Genomic DNA, 21809 nt, shown 5'->3' on the forward strand with positions numbered 1-21809 from the left:
AGAAAAAAATGAAACCATAGTATTGCTGTACGATGTTGTAATCACAGCTTTAATGCGATTTTTGAAAGAAAACGCCCTCGTGATTATTTGTGTAAGACATACCCAAGAACAATTAACGTTTCGAGTAGTGAGCATACCTAAAGGTTGGCTCACGCCGTAAATAACGGCCGACGTAGCTAAATTCTAGACCGATCCAACTAGAACGTAATTAGAAATCCGCCACGAGAATCATTGCCAAGTAGCGAGCTGATTGGAGTTATCGCGCGCTGCAAATTTGAATAATCCCAACTTGTTCGACAAGGTGACAATCATCAGTTACGTACAACACTCTTTTCATTTTGCAAAAATCACAGATAATGTATTTTAATTTAATCTCACAACAATCAATGTATTACAAACGTTTGTAATTCGGAAAGGAAATATGTGTGGTTGTATTGTTTATACATCTTTTCATTAGACGAACTGCACGGAAATACGTTGGTAAAGTTGATCCAAACATTTTGGGAACATCCTGTACAAATCAAATCGAGGCCATTGCTACTCCGGGCTCACTTTCGCGTCGTAAAATCAGAGGCGAAACGACAATTCTTCGTCGATTAAATCCATCGGCGCGTCGATTACTAATTTTGACGTGCGAGCCAATATTTACCCCCAACCTCCATGCTATCCTGCCGTATAACTGTCGATATTTATGGTGAACAACTCTTTAATACCGGCGCCGCGCCAGTGTCAATCGTCGTTCCGATATACCCGTGAAATCGATAACCGTTTCTCATTTATCGGTGATGTGAGCTTTTTGATGATCTCTCGATAAACTTTTTTCTCGTAAGCAATCAAAGTTACAAATTGAATTCGTATGACGAGCAACACTACGAAAAAGATATGCATGATGCATTGTGAAAATAACAAGATCAAATCTTTGGATTACTAAAGAAACTGTTAAATGAAATTCAACCAACCGTGCCGTAATCTTTAATATAATAATATTTTTCATTGCAATTTATTAAAAACACCTAGAACATTTTACAGAGTAAATGGTACGTGCGCAGCGCTTTGTAGTAGTCATTTGTAGTGTTCTAATCTGAATAAAGAGTGCAAAGTAAAATAAAATGATAACAAATGATAACAAATAGCCAGTAATGACGACGATGATTTGCGATACATGTGAATGTAGACGGCTTTCTAGCGTCAAAGGGACATTCGCGATCGCTAATTGGCGCGTCGTGGATTAATTAACGCCTCGCAATCCCATTGTGCTACAGTTCGTTTTCTACTTTCGCGAAATAACGCGTAAAACTAACGAGATCGTTAGCGGCGACCGGCATTTTCGCGGAATTAATCGATCTCGCGCCGATTAATTGAATTAATCCGCTGTCTCTCTTGCCTCGTCTTTTTATCCTTTTCCTTAAAAATAACGCTATATTGATATAAAAACTGCATAATATTCTGTTACATTAATAATTACCAAATTTAGCATTTTAAGATAATAGCAATTTATATTGCATTTTCTTTTTTTTTAGATATTTGTGAAATAATTTTTACCTTTAGTATCTTTTTCATGGAATATTTTCTAAAAGTTATTTCCGTTTTTATAAATTTTCTTTATCAAATTTTTCTCAAAAGTTTACTTTCGTAGAGTTAAAGATGAGTATGATTTATATTTATAATTAAAAATGAGTATGCAATATTTTACATAATAATAGATTTATAAAATTTATTTGTACTTTATATAGATTTATGAAAATCTATTAATACTTTCGAAAGATTCTCCTTCATTCCGTTGCTATTTAGAAGTGCAAAAGCTGTTATTTGAAATTTCTTTTTTCTTTATTTCAGGCGATGAAGATGAGCAAAGTGGGCAACCAGACTAATTCGCAGGACCCACAGGCGGTGAATTCACGCGTATTCGTTGGGAACCTGAATACATTTCAATGCAGCAAGACCGATGTGGAGCGGATGTTCCAGCGCTATGGCCGCCTGGCTGGTGAGTTTATTGCAAAAATCGTAATTAGTAAAAATTAAACTGCTGCGAGAGAAAGAGAGAATCATTCAAAAATAAATTGCTAAAATTGTATCCTTAAAAATCTTTATCAAAAATATGCTTCACATTAGACATACTGAAAAACAGAATGATAAAAAATAGATTGAAACAAGACTGGAAATAAATTAAAAATATCTGCCAATAATAGTTCTTTCGGAAGTTTGCTTAATATTGAAAAGAAAGAGAGAGTTTAAAAATATATTGTATGAAACAATACAATTTAAAAGTAGATATTAAATTAATACGCAATTTTTAATTATGTTTTGTGTTATTTTAGATAGAATTTTTCACAAAGTTGTTATATTCATATGCTTCTAGAAACAAACTTTTATGGATACTATTATGGATTAAAAAAGAATCTTTACAAAAAATTTCAATCATTGGAATCCACTTTTTCGCTTTGCGTTTACAGTTAAATATATCTCGAAATAAATGGTCCAATCGGAATCGAGATTAGCAATGTTTTTGATTTCACTTATTTCCACTGTATCGTTATTCGTTTCAATTGAAGCTCGTAGAAATATTTAGTAGCCTGGGAGTTCTATTCGGATAATTTTCCTTCTTTACAATTCTTTCTCATACGTATGTTAATCTCGCAAGCTACGAATTTCATTTCTCTACTCTGCAAACGACAGCAATCAAATAAAGTGAGAGTAAAATAAATTGCATAAAAATATAAAAGAGTGGGAAGAACTGTTTGTTGAAGCAAGAGAATTATTTGGTTATCTTCGAATTTGTTTTCAATTCTTGCCGGGGCGTTCCCAATAAATCGAATCACGTGAGAAATCGGCGGCCTGATAACATTCGATAATTCGCGATCGAATAACTTATTATCCGGCGCGGAAAAATTGCATCGGGAAGAATAGCGGAAGGGGCAACGGGGCCCGGGAAAATGGGATCTTGGTAACGCAATTTGTGCCACGGCGACTTGACCTTCGATAGCTCGAATTGGATATCCGTCGGTCTCCAGTTTCAGAAGGAGCGGCACCGATGACTGCCGCTGCCTTCTCTTCCTTTGTAAGCCGTAACCTCGTTTACCCCGCAATCGTAGGATTTGTTATCCCGGAAAATCATTTTTCCCGCGCGGAGTCCTTGCTCCTTCTGGGAAACGAAATTACAGCGGCGATCTCGAATGATAGATAGATAGACGATGATAAGTCGAGAACGACTATGTGACTTGAAGCCGAATGTGATAGATCGACAATCGAGATAATGATGGATTGCTTTATTGAATTTACTGCAAGCTATTTATAATTAAACGTACAAGATAACTCAGCGTACAACTTCAATTTTAACGATAGATCTTTAATTGATCTGACGAATTTAGAATTGATATTTTTAAAAGCTGAAATATTTGACGCTGCATACTTTTGTAACTAAAAGTTTTATGAAAGTAAAATCCGTTGAAAACAAAAAATATTAAAAAAAAGAATATAGCAAATTCACAGGTTAATTCATGTATACTGCGCAATATATCGTAAAGCAAAATACAATAAGTAATAAAAGGTGTAACAGAATAATGCAGAATCCAGAATTAGCTTTTATGTCGACTCAGGTGACATCGGTGTCCCAACGTCGAGCGTCGCTAGATATCACTGGAAGAAATTATCCTGCCAGTCTGTCCGGTAAAATCGCAATTTCGAATGTCGAATGTCGCAATTACAAGAAGCTGCTAGCTGCCGATAAACAGCTTACTTTCTCAATAAAGGACGAAGACAATAAGGGCAACTTCGTTCTTGTAGGAATTAAGGCGCTCGCCGGATTAGAGGGACGCCGATACGAAGGATAAGCCGCGTCCTGTCGTCGAGACACCGCGTGCGACGCGCGATAGCAGATAAATAACAAATTCTACGAATCGAATATCTCTTTTACAAACAGCGTTTAATGCGAAAATGTCTGCGATCCTCGGCTTTCCGGGAAAGTGCTTCTGTTTGAAATCCGATTTAGACACGGGATCCTCGATTGCTCCAATTTTGGCAATTTTCCTGCGCGAGCTTTACATAATAATGTAAAGCGCTTTATTTTATTTGAACAAATTGCGAATTTGTGATTTAGTGTTACAAAGATAATTAATGTTCAAGGAAGGAAAGTTGTAAAAAACTCAACTAATCTGTGTAAAAAAAAACTCGATTTTCAGTTATCAAAAAATCTAAACGGAGAGGATAGATATTTTTAGGACATCCTATATACAGAGTGGTCCATGGAACTGGGCCGAGCTGTAGCACTTGTCATGTTGAAGATAAAAAAAAATGGTAGAAAAAAAAGTTAAATGACATAACACGAAAAATTCTTCTATAGACTTATTTTTTTCGCATATAACGATGCATCAGAAAAGTGCACTTTTTTGCAAAATAAAAATATAAATTTTTTTGCATAAATTCGTATTAGCGATTGTGGATTTTGAGTATAAACACTTAAGGACATGTAAAGCAGCATCATTTGACTACAGTTCATACTAATCATAAAGATAAAGTATATTCGCATCCATGGACTTACTTTAAAGATATACTTTATTTTTATAATTACTATAAACTGTGATCAATTGATACTGCTTTACGTATCCTTAAGTGTTTATATTCAAAATAACATAAACACAGTGGAACGTTTAAACGTCACTTTTAATAAAGCATATACTTCATTGAAAAACGACAAATATCTTGTAAAATATTAATTTTTCGAAATAATATTTCGCATCTTAATAATATTTTTATATTATTCAGAGAATCTATTTATACAAAAAAAAAATACATGTTTTTATTTAAAAAAAAGTACAATTGCACTTTTCTGATGCATCGCAGCACTCACATAAAAAATGAGTCCATAGAAAAATTTTTTATGTTATGTCATTTAATTTTTTTCTCTATCAATTTTTTTTATCTTCATCAGGACAAGTGTTAGAGCTCGGTCCAATTCTGTGGAACACCCTGTATAGTTATATATTGGAAGAAATCGTTGTCAGAATGATTTAAATCTGCACTGTCGAATGCCTAGATAACAACACTAGAAAGTCTGTCTGTCGACAAGTTTTCCAATATTACAGTCGATATTTGTTCTATATAAATGCCAAAACATTGGAAAAATTCACTGCAACAGGCCCTCGACACAGTGCTGCCGTTATCGAGGTACTTGGTCGTCACTTTGGAGCACGATAACGTAGATACGAAAAGTACAAATAATTGTTACAAAGAGCGAACTTGTTTTTTGAAGTGAAGATAGTTCTATCAAATCAAACTTTTATTTCAATTTTTTTCCATTTCGATAGTCTGCCTTTTTCACAATCAAATTTCGGTCTTTTAGAACTAAAAGCGTGTAAATAAATCACGTGCGACTTCGTATTACTATATATATAAATTTTGAAAGTTATTAACAGTAGTTTTTGTCAAAAAACTTACAATTTGTTTTATATCGATAAAGATATTGAAAATTTCATTCTCGTCTAGTTACTTCACAGCAGATTTCTTTTAAAACAAAAAAAAAGGAAACAAAAATATTTTATTAAATCTTTATTGGAAACATTTTTTTGAGACACATTGTTTATTCTTTTAACTAGATATTTGTATTTAAACTTTAAATTGAAAATTATATGATACGGTGCATTTTATATATAATTAAAGAATAGAATATCAGTTATTTGCAGTCAAAAAGTTTATATATTTGCAAACTTTTTAAAAATCTTTAATTCTTTTCTAATTTTTGACGATTTAAAGTCTTGAAAATATAATGTACATATTTAATTAAACAGAATAACAATAATAATTCTGACTTGTGATTCTTATAGCGTCAATTATATTGCAGTAGCGAAATGAAGTAAAATGGAAACTTAATATATTGCGGCTTGGAATCCTCGTTTAGCGGGGGGGGGGGGGAAATCCTTACTTATTGATATTCTATGATAGTTCTGTAACTTTATATCAGATCTTGTAACAGTACCAAAATCTGATCGCAAATACCGGTTCTGAATCGATCCTGTTTGCAATCGGCCGTTTCTAAAGCTTTCCAAGCATCTCCACAAAATCTCGCGGTTGATTACATTACCATTAGCAGCTAGAACCGACAAAAACGACCGATATCTCAAATGGCTTCGTAATGATTTTTTGATGCACGAATCGTTCATGCATTAAAGCGATTTCGACTCTTATGAGTGAAGAATCAACTAAAATTCAGTAATCAGATAAAAGTGACAAATTATTTATGGAATAATTGAAAAATTTTGATTAGTTTTATGACGGAGCGTAAAACAAACAAAACGTGCCGTAAGAAACTGTTATATTTTAAATGTAAAATATAAGGAAAAGAAATATATGCAAAGATATATTACTAAAACTATCGAATAAAATAATTATGCACGTCGAAAAATCCACCGCGCCTGAAGGTAACATTTGCAGCGTCGAAAATAAAATAATGATAACCGAGTGAGCATCGTATCAGCCGCTCCGTATTCACGCGTATACTTGCACTTACGGCCGCGCATTTCGCTATCGCGGTTTTTATGGCCAGAATAAATTTCGTCGCGGAACGATCTCTTGAGCGTCGATATCGGACTCCTGCACCCGCTATGCACAAATGCACACATAACACCTTTTGCCCCCCCCCCCCCCCCCCCCCCCCCCCCCTACGTATGACATGCGCGCAGACAGCGATTTAAATTCCGGAATAAACGTTACGACGATGACGAGTTACGTTACGAGGATCGAAGATCGATACGATCGACACGACGATCTCCTTTCGACCGATACGCCGCTTTGAAAATGTGAGGGGTGGGATTAAGCTTTGAGATATGGGGATGATATAGTGCTTCATGTATAGGTGAGTCGAGTTCCGAAGCGCTAAATGTTTCGGGAGATCGACGGGATCGCTATGTGATACATGATAAATTCACTCTTGCCAAAAACGAAGAATAAACAGCTTCAAAGATTAAAATCAACAAAAGGAAAAATTGTGAAAAATGAAGCAGTATGAGTTCCAAATAATATATTACGCGATATCTTATAATAAATTTTTTTCTAATTTAGTTTGATACATTTAGCACACATTCTTTTGTACTTAATTCCAAATTAAATAATTTTTAACATTATGTTTGTGTACATGTGCGTGTTGTGTAATTTCGTCCAGTTAAAATTTATGCTATTTATTAAACAGAAAAACTTTACTAAAATAATAATTCTATGATTATGTGTATTAAAATAAAAACTGCAAATACTAATAAAAATGTACACTGTTGATTCAAATAATCATATTTTTTTACAATTGATTTTTTGCAATATTTTCAAGAGTGGATACAAAAGCATATGAGTTTGCTGTTTCCGTGTTGATCATATGTTTTCTCGTATGTAAATGTCAACGTTATTCGCAGTTTTACAAGCGTCCATAAAAAAATATCAAAAAATATCAGTCAATATTAGTTGATCATGTATGTTAAATTTATGTAGGTAATGCTGACTAATATTCAAAATAACTGAGAATTCGATATTGGATTTGGAAATCGAGTATTGGCAACTCTAATTTCAATTATAATAACATTATTTTAGAACGATGTAGAATAGTCTAGTCTTAAATAAATTGTGCCAGAGTACACTAATAGATAATTAAATAACTAAATTTATATAAATTGATTGATATATAATATGTATGAAACATTACTATATATATTTTAAGTACAGATTCTGTAACCGCGATTTAAATATCTGTAATTGATTTTGCAATCAATATTTTAGAATGAGAAACTTGAAATATTAACAAGTATTTAATAATCATCGATTGTTGCTAAAATAGCCAATGGAATATGTATATAAGATATTGCATTGTCCTGTTCTTTTCATTATTATTTCACTAATGTAAAAAAAAAAAAAAAAACAAGCAAAAAAGAAATATGCGCCGTAAGAAAGAGCAATCTGTGTAATTTATCACTGTTACACCGCCTAGCTTTTTTCACGAGTGCGTGCCGAGGTGGGATTCGATCGTTGTTAAAATTCCTTTATTTAACAACCGGTGTCTATTGAAGAATGTGCTGATAACAATAGCAACGGTGAAAACTATAAACATCTCTTGTGTCGAGACTCGCGCTGAAGCGAAATTCGCACGGACGCTATTTGCATTCCAGAGCATACACGCGCGTAACAAGTCTATGTGAGTGCGCGGGTGCGTGTAGGTTAGATTTACATATTTGTTTCGGCATAATGAATTCCATGCATGGTCAGCTGCTAACCACGCAAAAGTTATTACGGGTACACAGATTACAGGTCGCGTCCATGCGACTTGCCGCGCGGACAAAATCGACCGGCAACAACGCGCTCTTGTTTTTATTAATTTGGTTTGCAAAAATGTTTAATATTCCACGAAGTTGTATTTAATCGTTTGGAAATTTTGTTATTTAATTTGGAGATTTTTGCTTTCGGTAGTGTGTTCAAGTTTATCCAATTAAATTTCATTCTGTATGGATATTTATGTGGAAAGTTCGAATTAAAAAAAAAAAAAAAGTTGCTTGAGAAAGTTCGTAGCTATGCAATTACATGCAATATGCTCTGCAAATATATTTATACGCAAGTATATATAAAATATTTCTGAATATTCGTAACGTTACAATTTTATCTCTCGCTTAACTTTTTATAAATTTTAGTTATTTAAAAACATTTCGTATATATGAAACACAAACAAGATGATTTATTTGAAAGAACTCATTTGATTATATGTTATTGAAAAATCTGAATAATATTTATCAGATACAATTTATTCTAAAATTTTCCAAAATAATCCAATTGAGCTTTTATATTTTTTTAACAGGTATTTCCATGCATAAGGGTTATGCATTCGTGCAGTTCACAAATCCTTTTGATGCACGCAGTGCGTGCCTCGGTGAAGACGGGCGTACTGTCCTCAGCCAGATTCTCGGTGAGTAATTTTCCACTATTTTTACTATATTGTTTGAAGAGTTATTTAAAAATATAACATAATGTTACATTTTAATAAAGATGTTTAAAAAAAGGTTAAAAATGTCTCGAAAGTGGTTTGTTGAAAAAATTTCTATGTAGTTTATAGCATCATAAAAGACTGCAAGAATTATGTATTTTATCATCGTAAATATTTTATAACATTCAAAAAGAAAGAAAACAAATATAAAATGCAATTTTTATATATCTATGACATTTAAAAAAAAAGGATTGTTTATTTATAAAAAATTTAAAGCGACACTGTTATGACGAAAGCCGTTTTTATGGATATATTAACACATATCGATACGCTGTAAAGCGATAATGAAACAAGGAAAGAAAAAGGGGGCTCGCATTAATATGCAACGACGCGAAACGTGCAGGCAATATGAGGGATCACTTTGACGTGATCATTTATTCAACACTCGCCGGAGAAAGTGTATCACTCTTAACGTTCGGCAGCGTGGAACGATATCGAATATCTCCCATAAGATGTATTTATGACTTGTGTAAAAATGTAAAAACCGCCACGAGTTCTTAATAGATATTGAAAATGAGATATTAAAAAACTGGTTATAGCGTAAATTTTTAGGATAACAATGTATTAGTTTTTTTCTCGAAATTATCTTCTTTTACTTACGAAGGATAAAAATATTACATTGTTATGTGTATATATGCTATCGAAACAATTTCGAAAAAAAATTAACAGTAAATTTTTCATTTATAATAGTATCCTAATTCGATAAAATTTAAAATGCAGCACCTGTGAAACGCTAACGTCCAGAATTGGGGAAATCACAGATGTAATTTTGGGAATCTTCGACACAATTTATATTACGAGTAAATTTTTTCAAACGATTTGAAAGTTTGAACGAAAAAGATTAGCTCGATGAAAAATCGTTAATATGGACGTAAATTACGCGAGAACTGTCCGCGTGCATTTCCTTCATATCTGACGTCCAAATCCGACATAACTGACGTGGGTAACGCCGGTCCTTAAGATATTAAATTAGAAACACCGCATTCGCATTAGGACGAGAGAAATGCCGGAACTGCGGAAACCCGGCGGTGGTGCCGGCCATAGGAATATATCCCGCCCGATCGTTTGGTTATGACACACGGCATAGACCGTCTTACAAAGGCACGGCCACTGAATACCGCACGCGTGAAATAAACAAACGGCGACGATAGGATTGAAACCCGGGACTTAACGCTCGATGCAGCGGTACACGCGCGGCTACCGTAAAGCTGTCTGTATTTCGCGGAGCAAATCGCCATATTATATCTTCCTGTCAAATGAGGGTAAAGCTATATAATTAATGAGAATCTTACCTTTATTAACAGGACTTGATGAATTTTAATGGGCAGAATTCTCAGTTGCATGACAGAATTGTGCGAATAATTCATATTTGCACATTTTCTTCAGCCAGCTAATATAGTATTTTACACTTTCAAATCTGTAATCAGATAGAGAAACAGATAAATAAATAAATAGATAGATAATTTCTTTATGTATAATAGAATTTCAAGGGAATTTTGGAACGTAATTTAGGATGCTGACATGCAATTAAGCGGTATATCAAAATATATTTACATATTATGTAATAATCATGTTTTCGTTCTTCATACATATTCTCATATGCTAATGACACATGCGAAATTTTGTTATGGTAAAACGGTTACTTTAAATTTCGTTAAAGTTTTTGTAGTATCGTGGAGTTTATAACCTGAAAAAACATTCATTAAAATTGAAAAATTTATAAAAAAATGAATTTTTATTTTACCAATTATTTTATTTTTTACATTTAACTATTATTTATGTAATATTTGTATAATATTAATATAATATTTGCATATTAAATATTATATATTATATATTTATAAATATTATATTTTGTTTCTACGTTTTCAAAAAAAAGGTATTAGGATTCTTATAAACTTGTAGAACTTTGAAATACTCGTGCGTTTATTTGTCATCTGTGAAAAACGTTCATGAGATTTTTGAACACGCCCATGGGATACGTGAGATTGTTGAGGCGTATCCTATACATGCCTCGTAATCCATGTCCTTCATGTCCTACATGTTCCATGTATGCTACCTCTCGAGTATCGAATGCGCGTATCAGCATCGAATTTTTCAGAACACTCTTTCCACCTCGTGCCGATACAACGATGCTCTTTTCGGCATCTCTCACTAGCCGTTCCTTTATAGGAGTGTTTCTCATCAACTTACATTTACGCTAGCCTCTTTTCATCTCGCTCTCAATCTAATCGAATAGAATTCATTATGTCGTAAACTTTGTTATTTATATCGTATAAATGTATGGAAAAGAAAACGAGATGGACAAAACAACGTCTTGTGAAAAGGAAATATCGCGACTCGATAAACGTTAATCTCTATACAAATTTGTGCAAAATGCGACGTGTTGAGTAAATTTCCAAACTTAATAATTCTTTTAATTTTCTAAACGAATTTCGAAGTCTACAAACTCCTGTCAATTACGTTCCGGGTTTGAGCGTAGCTCACAGCCACCCGTCTGCTTTTACCCAAATATTTCTCACCGTTCCCGCATTATAGCGCGCGCGCGCGCGCGAACGCGTACGGGCGCGAGAAGCTGTCCACCCTTCTATTTCTAACCCGTTTCTCCTCCCCTGTGGCAAGTCGCACTTGTAAATGCACGCCATCGTCCGCGCGCTCGCGCGCGCCCGCGTATGTACGTGCTTGTCCGCCCCGAAGGTAGGCGAAGCATCGGGCGAACCGCCGGAAACACAGTTCTTGCATTAGCCGAAGAAAGATTTCTGGGGTAATCGTGGCGGAGAAACTGCCATCCCCGAGAGAAAGGGCAAAGAGAGAGAAACGAAGAAAGAAGGGACGCGCACGCGCGCTCGTCGTTCTTATTGGCGCGGATTCCAGGTGGACGGAGGGTGGCTGGCGAGGGGGAGAAGGGTGGTTAGCGACGGCTAATTCCATTGGGTGTGCGAACGAACGGAGTAAAAGAGTTCCCACGCGATAAGCTTTAACCCTTTGACGCTGCTTGTATCTCCCAAAAAGCGAATCGATCTTTTCTACTGGGTGGCGTGAAAAAAGGAGAAAAACATCCAGGAGTATTCTCAAGTGCCCCGAAAAAAAAACATCCCGTCTTGCAGACTCCCCGGAGAAATTGAACGTAAGCGAGCCTCTCAATTTCGGGTAATTTACCACTTTATCGCTGGATTTACTCCCGAGAGCGCAAACAAAATAAATCGCCTTTTATTGTTAAAAAATAAACATATCCAACCGCAATTCTTATTTTGCGTCCAATTTTCTTCCAAATATCTTTCGCGTTTTGTATTATTCAAATGTAGTCTAACTTTTGTAAATATAAATACGTATATTCAGAAATGTGACTTTTCGAACAGGTTTAAACGCACTAAATCTTTTAAGATTCCGAAAGTTTTGAAAAAACTCGGATTAATATTAATTGTGATATTCACTTCGCGAACGTCATCAACGTTTAACGCCGGCTATCCGGAAGACGAGGGTCACATGACGAGAGTAATGCACGACATATGCAAATACCAGGTGGACGATGATTTATTATACTAATCTCGTTACGAATTAATGTGCTGATTTATGATGGCGCGGTCCTTTTTCACTCTTCGCAAGGTGTCCCGACGCCGCATGAAAACGCGGCATAAGTCATCCCCGTCGCACGGATTTTTTCAAAGCCAACCGCCCCTTGTCCCGCCCCCCTCCAAAAAAATCCGTAAATCTAACACATTCGTATATTAAAAACTCCAGAAATTCCTATATTTTTTGGCAGTTTTTTCGCGGCATCAATAGCTTTTAAGTTATAAGCGGTTAAAAATTAAACGCCGTGATAAATTACGCTTATCTGCATTAATAAATTTTACTTCAAGCTTGATATGTGAGATATTTTATTTTTAAATAAATCGAAAATACACACGATATATTATTACATATTCATCACGGTTTAATTTCGCATTTTAAAACAGTTAATTGCAATCTACTTAAAGCAATGTAAATAAGAATTGAAATGTTGTAAATTTAGAGTGACACTCGTCTTGAATATAACTGAATTTTATACAAGTCAATATAACGTGCAGTGCTTTACTGGAACGTAGTATGAAAATATAAAGGATGATTCGATGAATGCTCCGCAATAACTTCGTGTGCATTTGTGAAAAGGTTTGCAAATCGTACATGTAAATTGGCATTTTTCCGTTATTTTGACCTGCTGAACGCGTTGCCCAGATATTGTGGTTTGCTCTCGAATCACTGTATATGTCAGAATTTTATGACGATTTTATATGGCACACTGGCCTTTCAAAGATATGTACTGCAGATACATAAAGGTAGAATAAAGGCAGAAAATATCGGATAATACTAGTAATGTTGAACATTGTTATTTTTTTCCTTTCAGTATTGAATTTAATGTGAAAAGCAAAAAAATTATCTTCTTCGTCGTCTAGAACATAACTTTTATTTCTATTTTTCTTTCTATAAGCAAATTTTTTATAGATAAATATTTAACATAATTATATAAATGTGTTAAGAACTGCTTAAGTATGGAAACAATTTTATGTTGAAATTAGCAATAATTCAATATTCAAATGAATTCAACATTATTATATTAAAACTGTTTTAGCATGTAACGTTGAATGTATGCATAATACCGACATGAATCAACTTAAAGGAAAATAAAATAAAAATTTTGTATTTAAGACCTTTCCGATTGATTGATAACGAATTGATTAAATACGAATTAGTCATTAATTCTAACGAAGAGTAGAAACAGATTTTATATAATGCGTCATGCATACGTTCGATGACGCAACGCTCCGATCGCTAAAAATCCCCAAACTACGCCACGCATGTTTCAATTCCTATCCCGTCCCAAATCCGCCGCTAATTAACAGCTACGCTCGCATTGTTTAATTTTATTATGCAACGTTATTTTAGACTTTAGACTCGTTTATCCGCCGCGAACACAACACGTCGTGTTGCGAGCCGGAAATTCCGCTAATTAGGAAGGGCGTATAATGTAATTGCGCTTGGGATCTACCTCGTCCCCTTGCCTCATGCCCCCCCTCCCCCTCCTTGCTACTCTCCTTCTTTTCATCGTCCTTCTCCCACTGTCGTTGAGCGAGCTCAAAGTAACCTTTTGCGTGAAATGCGCTTACACTAACGAAGTCCGCGCTCGTTACTGGTTACATAAACGATAACCAGCTCAAAGTGACGCTCTCTCAGTGACACGTAGAGCCGCCGCGACGCCGGAGCGTTTATTCGGGCGCCGCGATGCTCTTTCGGCCGGCTCGATAATGCCTAGATCGCAGACGGCGCGCCGGGAATCAAAGTGCCGAGAGAATGACACTCGAACTCCGCACTTATTAGGTATTAACTCTGCCATTTCGTTCGGATCCCACTCTCGACCTATTTTCATTTTTAAAACGCGATACATAATTCTTTCTATAAATCTCGATCCGAGTATTTTTCAAAGTCAATGTTGTTTTATCAAGAACTCGAGGAAATCCAAATTTAATTAGTATTCTTCTGTATTTCAAGACTCAAGTTCTTGAAAAAGCGAGCTGAACTACTGCCGCACTAAACTTTCAAACTTCTGTTTATACTACTTACTCTATTGTCAATATATATATGAAGATTTGTAGATATGATCATATGAACAATGTGAATAAATTTCTTCTTGTTTATTCTTCTTCTTCAATCTTTAAAAAATATTGTTCTTGCATTTATATAATCACAGATTAATAAACTTTTTTATTTTTTTATATAAAAATTAGAAGAAATAAAATTCCAGCAATACACCTTTATTTGAAAGTTTATCTTCTCGCAATAAAATGATATAGTGTTGCAACTGTCATAATTATGGCATATCAGCTTCATTGCAAACTAATTATGCATACAAACAACTTTATTATAATTAACATCAGAGAACGTCGAAATTTTTTTACACAATTACTACGCAACGCACGGATCGCGCATTTGAAAGGTAGAAATTCGATTTTATCGAACAAAAAATCCTATTTGTTCTGAGATAAGATTTGCAACGACATAAAGTTAAACAACTTTCGCGCGAAACATTTTTCTCCGCAACGTACACGGCGGCTTAGTGCGGCATCGAGCGCGCCAATTTTCGTGGGCACGCGTTTTTCACGAGGAATATCGAGTTCCACGTGACACACGTGTTTCCGCGTTCGGGCGGACGATCGAGGGAAAAACGCGTCGGGTTCACCGAGTTATCGTAAAGTGCTGCGCGCTCACGTACTATCACGCTGCGCTAACGCGCGCAGGCGATGGAAGATATTCGGTCGCGGCGGAAATGAAAAGCCCGACATACGCGCGTGATGCGAATGATTTTTTTGTAACAGTTATTTTACTTTACGATCGTCCCTTTTTTTCATGCGCGCACAGGATCAGGACGAGTGTATTTAATCCGTCTGGGAAAAAACGTATCGCTAAAGAGGAGACAACAGGAGATGGAGAGTTGAGCACAGAGCGCCAGGAGTGGACGGGACATTTTACAATCCCTGTGTTCGTGCGCGGTTAAAAATTTTACTTTTCTTAATTACACAAGTGAGACGCTAGTCTCTACAGTAATTAAGACAATTGTGTGTACTTATTATAATACTTGATGTTTTATTAACGCAAGGGGATTGTTAAAGCAAGTTAATTAAGTTATTTGTTTGAGGTTGTAGGACAATTAAATTACTGACAAGATGATAAGAATGAAAAAAAATGGCTTGTGTTATGAGAAGCAAAGTAAAATATTTCCTATTTATGTATAAAAACACAAAGTTTTTTTAAAGAAAAAATTAATTAAACGTTGATTAAATTTCACTGAATTAAAATTGGAATCTTCGATGAAATATTAACATTCATCGGGGGATATTATTTGCATTTAAAGAGTCGAATTTATATTATTATTTTTCGCATTAAGCAACTGTTGGTTCGCTTGTAATTAAGCAGGAAGCTTAATTCACATACATAAATCAGTGCTTTTCTAAGCAGATAAGTGCCGCGTGCCGCAAGTCCACCCCTGGACATTCGGCATCGCTTTACGGCTCCCCCCACGTGTTCTCTTTCCCTCCCTTCCAGCCTCTCCTCAAATGAGCGCTGAAAGCTGGCAAACTCTTGAGGATATAATCCCGGCTTTCCCGATTTTCCCGCTGCAGCTTGGAGAGCTGCTCGCATGAATTTATATGAAAACGCTGTCCGCCCCTCGTCCCTACTCACCTACCTTTCGTTGCATTATGCACAGCCCTTAGGCCTCTCTTCGCCAGGATTTTAATGCGCTCGCATTTTCAGACGATTTCTGGTGAACCTTCCTTTGCTCAAATTCGCGCGCGATCTTCTATATATCTTGAAATTAATTTACTTAGCTCACTTTCTCAAATCGAAATTAAATGGGAGCAAATCGGGAGCAGATTAAACGGAGGAGCATAAAACATGATACTTTTAAGATTGAATTGAAATCAGATCGGCAAACTCTTCGCGTCCTTTCGCTTATCGTGTTAATTCAATTATAGATTATTGATATATTATCCAAATAATCAATGCGGCAAATAGCGTAAAAGTATGGCAAGAGCGGGGTTGTCGATAAAACTGAAAGGTGAATCAGATTAAAGTTCAAAAGTCACACCGCGGAAAAAGTGCGGTGATTGGATGTAGAAGTAATTACACTTCGCGGTGACCAAGAGAGTTAGCGTAATTGAAATAAATCAGCGCGAGCGAGTATTAAATTTAAAATCGCTATATTTACGTTCATCCGTTATTGCCATACATTTATAGATAAATGCAACGAAAGAGTAAAAATACAGTGTTCGTATTCAGCTGAATAATGAATAAATACTTCGATCAATCATGATTGGCCCGATTAGTCGTCTCACCTGCTCTCGAGCTTTCTTTCCGCTTAATTGAAATCGAACATTCGCACTACGCACACAAAGAACGCAGTGACGTCCAATTAGCACGCGTACAATGCTGCCGGCCGCTCGTGGCGACGACATTGCTAATTAGAAAATATTAATTAAACTCGCGTAAGGAAGAATCTGATTGCTATTTATAAATAAGCGGCTTTCGATGCGGCGCCCTTTCACGTCGAAACGCCGCGTCAAACTATTTAATTTACTTGTCAATCGAGCGTGCGCGAATCGATCATTGTTCGTTGAACGTGATAATTTTTTAATTAGTTGTGAAGCTTATAACAACATGAAAAGGTAGACACGTTACGAAACGCCTCGTTCTTTTTATACTCTAATATATTTTTATTTTTTATTTCCTTTCAAATTGTTTTACGCATGACGTCTTCGTTGAGAAAAAATAAGCTCCAGGATAAAGAATCTATGATTAGGTAAAAAATAGCTGTAGCTATCGTCTATTTTTAAATTTGCTATTTTTCACACGATCTTTCCTCTCTAAAATTATTTATAAATATTTATGTCTGGAAAATTTATCTGCGAATTTTTGCTTAGCGTTTACTTATAAAGTTCCGTTCAATTCTCATCCTGCCGCAAAAAGGTTCAAGTTTCCCAATACCGTTTCCTCCTTCCATTTCCGTCGAGAAATAGAAGTTCCCGCGCTAGTCGTCGCTTTAAATGCGTTAGCGTGGCGGGCTCGTTCGCAGTCACGTGTCGAAGGTGAATAGCGCGATTGGGACGCGTGCAAAGGTGACAGGGCGACAGTGGAAAGGGCCGGGGAGAGAGAGGAGGGCTCTCTCTTTCTCCCTCTCTCCCTCTCACGGGAAATACGTCGAGTATCTGAATAAATCGAAACAGCCAAAGTGATTCTCCAACTTAAATTAGTTTCCGCCTCGAACATCGAACAGGTTACGTTAGGTCAGGTCAGGTCAAGTTAGGAGAATAAGCTACTTTCTCTTCTTTTCGTGGAGATGGCAGGAGGAGGCGGAGGAAAAAGGAAGCAAAGACTTCCGCTGCTGTAAACGGATCCCAGGTGATTTCGCGTCGCTCCTCGCTCGTTTTGCACGCCATGCCATGTATTTTTTTCATGCCGAATTGCACAAGTTACCTTAATGTAATTGACTGCGCCATTTTCAAAAATTATTAGACTTTTTCTTTGAATTATTTTCATATTTTTCACAGATCAGGTTTTATGTTGCTCCAATTATATGTATTATAAATTTGCAGCAGGTTATAGCAATTGATGAATTGACGAAATAATTTAGATTTATATTACGTTTCTTAATTTGTTATTTAATTAAATTATAAATTTAATAATTTGAAAAGTATAAATCATTTGTAAATTATTGCAACTTTATTTCTACAAAATAATTTGCTTAAAAATATTATAATTTATTTATTAAAAATATGAGAAATGCTCTTTTTTTTATTTAATATATGTTGTTCAATTGAGTACATACTTATGTTAAAAGAAAATAAATTAAGTAAAAATAAAATAATTATTATAACTATTTCGTCAAGCTATTTATATTTTTTTTTAGAAATACTATTTTACTAATATAACGTAAAATTCATTCTTTATATATATTTTGCCTGAAGATACCATGATTTTAATTTTCACTGCAAATAGATATCGCAAATCAGATCTTTCTGTCGGAAAATTAAACCTTCCTGTGGATCTAATCTTAAAAAACAAATTTCCCGAACAAAAAAGATGGCGGCAGGCAAAACGGAATAGCGTGGAACTAATCGACGCTCGAATCTCGTCGAATCCTCTCCAGCATCCGCATCTCGATTTACTATTCGCGCATTTTCCTGGAGAATTTGAGAGGATGGGGAAAGGTGGAAATACTCGTATTTTCCGTCTCTTCCCCTCCCTCCATCTTGAAAATTTTAGGATCGAAATTCCCATTGTACGAGAAAAAACTGGGAAATTAACATCTGGCTAAAAATGTAAGCAGCAGACGTCTTATAAAACTTTTTATTTAAGATGGATATTTGCAAATGCTAATTTTATGAAATTTATTTGTACATCTTTAATATTGCTGCATCAAAATTCTAAAGAAAATGAGAAGATATTTGGAACGCAAATAAAATTATCTTGCACTGTTTCGGTTTTGATTGATAATTATACACGATGCATAATGCAGAATGAAAAAAAGCATGCTTCTTGAAAATGCGAAGAATTTTTTGGAAGGGTTGAAATAAATCCTTTTATTTGCACTATTAGAGAATTATTTCGTCAAATCGAAACATCATCATTGTATGATCGTATGCAATCAATGTATCACGCCATCGAAACGTTGATAGACAACGCAATATAAAGCGCGACAACGTTTGCACAAAGCGCAAAATGGCAGCAATTCTTCTCCGCGTGCTGGCGTTCGAAAAAGGGGAAACTCTGCGAAATATCTTCAGTGTATCAAAAGTATACACCTTTATTCAAGCGTACATTTCTATAGATCGTTGGATTTGTCGTAAAGTTTCGAAATGGATTCACCGCGAAGTCCATTACAAGATCACGGAACAAGAAACACATCATTACTTGTGCGGAACTCAAACTGATAACTATCTCACCGGTGTACGGCTGCTTGAGGGAGTGAAATTCATTGACTTTATAATCGAGAACACACTGGAAACATATATTTCACGCATCGTTAGAGTTGTCTCCAAGTCCGATACGAGCATGAAATATGAAACAAACTTATCATAACTTGTGAAAGAGCTTTTCTTAGTAGCCCTTTTTTTTTAGAAGAACTAGTTTTTCCCGGAGTCATTTCATCGTAAGTACAAGTACAATGTGGTCGTCTTTTCGAGTTTCGTGAGATTAGCTTCTCTCTCTCTCTTTCTGGAAGAGAGAAAGAGAGAGAGAGAGAGAGAGAGAGGAAGGAAGGGAGGAGATACAGCGTAGTTTTCTGTTTGTGTGAGGTATAATTTATTCAATACACCAGTCCCTTTCTCTCTATCCATTGTAGAAATGAGAAATCGTGATAGAGAGCGCGAAACGAGGAAAAATGGACAATAGGAGGAAAAACAGTGAGATCGAAACGAGAGATAACAAAGTCGTACGGTCGTCGCTACCGTCATGCTAAATAAAAAGCAGCGTTTGAATATTTCGCGAATAAGCAGGCAAACACGTGAAACGAAAGCGGCGGATGATATAAAAGTGACAGTTTAATGCGCCGGTCGCTGTTCATTGCGATCGCGAAAAAGTTCACAAATTAACGCGATTATATGCGCAAATAAAGAGCGCATCATCGTCATTGCTGAAAGGGTAGTTTTTCGAAGCGCATGGCTGCTAGGAAAATCAGCTTTTGGAGGGGGGGCGGCGGCCGAAACGCGCCAAAGCGGAAGCGAGCGGAACGGAGCGCGCGCAGGACGAATGCAATTATGTGCGACGCGAGGATGAGGGGCGCGGGAGCGTACGCGCGCGCGTTACGCGAGTTCGTGTTTATAATTTTCTTTGAGGCGGCAAATTCCATTCGCGTTGCTTCCGCTTTGAATGCGCCACGACAACGCATGCATTTAAACGAGGTAGTTAATCTTCATTCGGCGTTTTCGCGAGCGGATTAAATCGGCTGAGGAGCTGCAAAAATGCCGGCCGCAAAGAAGCGCGACGACGAGTTGCATTTTTGTATTGAAGAAAAGCCGGTATAAGATGGACCGAGGGTAGCTGGAAAAATTGCAAAAGTGCAAAACACTTCTCTCGCAAATGTTTCGCGAGCGGGATACCCATGCAGACCGATTCAACTGGGTCCTTGGATTAATTAATTAATTAATTAGCGAGATAAAAGCCGCGCTCTTAAGAAGAATGCGCGCACTTTTAAACCCGCGAGGATTTCTTTGACCGCTCGGTGATGTTTATTTAATAGCGATTATGAATGGTAATTCAAATTAATGTAACTGCGTGAAAAATTTTAATTATAATCCCTCTTTTAAAACTTCGAGAATAATTATCGTGCGCCGGTCGTAATTTAATTTAATTTAATCGCCTCGTAATCGCGATGTAATGAAATTAAATGCAAATTTGCGAAGCTTCGCAGAAGGCCTTAATGAATTTATTTTATAAAATGTAGAGGTTACACACGTATGTATGTATTTCGATTCCGTTATAAATTTGATGACAATATAAAATAATATTAATTGAATCGTTTATCCTGAAAACAACACAAAACAATTTTCGAAAATTCTGTTAAAATACGTATAAATCGCAGCGTTATGCATATCTTATTGAAATTTATTTTGAAAATAAAACTTATGTCATTGTTGCACTTAACTCACTTTGTTGTTTATTGCTAATATAATTAATTGTTTATCTCATATACATCACACAAATCAACTACAGATGTGAATTGTATCGATTGCACTTGATATTCATTACTTTATTTAACGTGATTGTGTTTATTTGTTATGTATAATAAAATGCAACACACGATAATGAATGCGTTAACATTCATCTGGTAAAAATTAAAAAGTTAGATGACATTTGCAGTCGTTTGCAAGTGCTTTAATCAAAATATGCATGGTATGCATAATACGCGAAAGTAATCTTCTTGTCTTATGTATGATGATGCATACCGTGTTAATAACTACCAGAAGAAGGCTAATTCGTTTACAAAATTTCAAAGCTATTTATCTTGCTTTAGATTGTCTACTTAATTGCAATTATAAATGTTCATCTTAACATAAATTAATGAGGTTTTCCGGAAACATGTTAAGTAAATTCTATTGCGGCATTCCGAACATATTTCTTCCACTCGACAGTTTTATTATTCAAAAACATAAAAATATATTTAAGTGTTCGGATCAAATTCTGACAATAACGACGAATCTTTTTTGCAAAATTTCAAAAATAGTTTGCCAGTATATGTGTAATAATAAAAACGAGTAATAACACAAGTTAT

At 35.6% G+C, this 21809-nt stretch overlaps 1 protein-coding gene and 1 long non-coding RNA gene across 2 annotated transcripts in view; one reads left to right on the forward strand and one right to left on the reverse strand.

Moving 5' to 3' along the window:
• Positions 1-21809, reverse strand: part of LOC137000821 (uncharacterized) — a 199913-nt gene that overhangs the window by 34488 nt on the left and 143616 nt on the right. Inside the window, exon 4 of the long non-coding RNA XR_010890995.1 lies at positions 10300-10424. This is a non-coding gene — a long non-coding RNA (uncharacterized lncRNA). The remainder of the gene's footprint in view (positions 1-10299; positions 10425-21809) is intronic.
• The window catches only part of LOC105677038 (uncharacterized), a 72862-nt gene continuing 52889 nt past the window's right edge, over positions 1837-21809 (forward strand). The window contains exons 1-2 of the mRNA XM_012375347.2: positions 1837-1984; positions 8822-8929. Coding sequence (XP_012230770.2) covers positions 1840-1984; positions 8822-8929 — 253 coding nt within the window. The 5' untranslated portion in view covers positions 1837-1839. The remainder of the gene's footprint in view (positions 1985-8821; positions 8930-21809) is intronic.

Source organism: Linepithema humile, chromosome 6 (assembly GCF_040581485.1).
Source record: "Linepithema humile isolate Giens D197 chromosome 6, Lhum_UNIL_v1.0, whole genome shotgun sequence".
Classification (NCBI taxonomy): Eukaryota; Metazoa; Arthropoda; class Insecta; order Hymenoptera; family Formicidae; genus Linepithema; species Linepithema humile.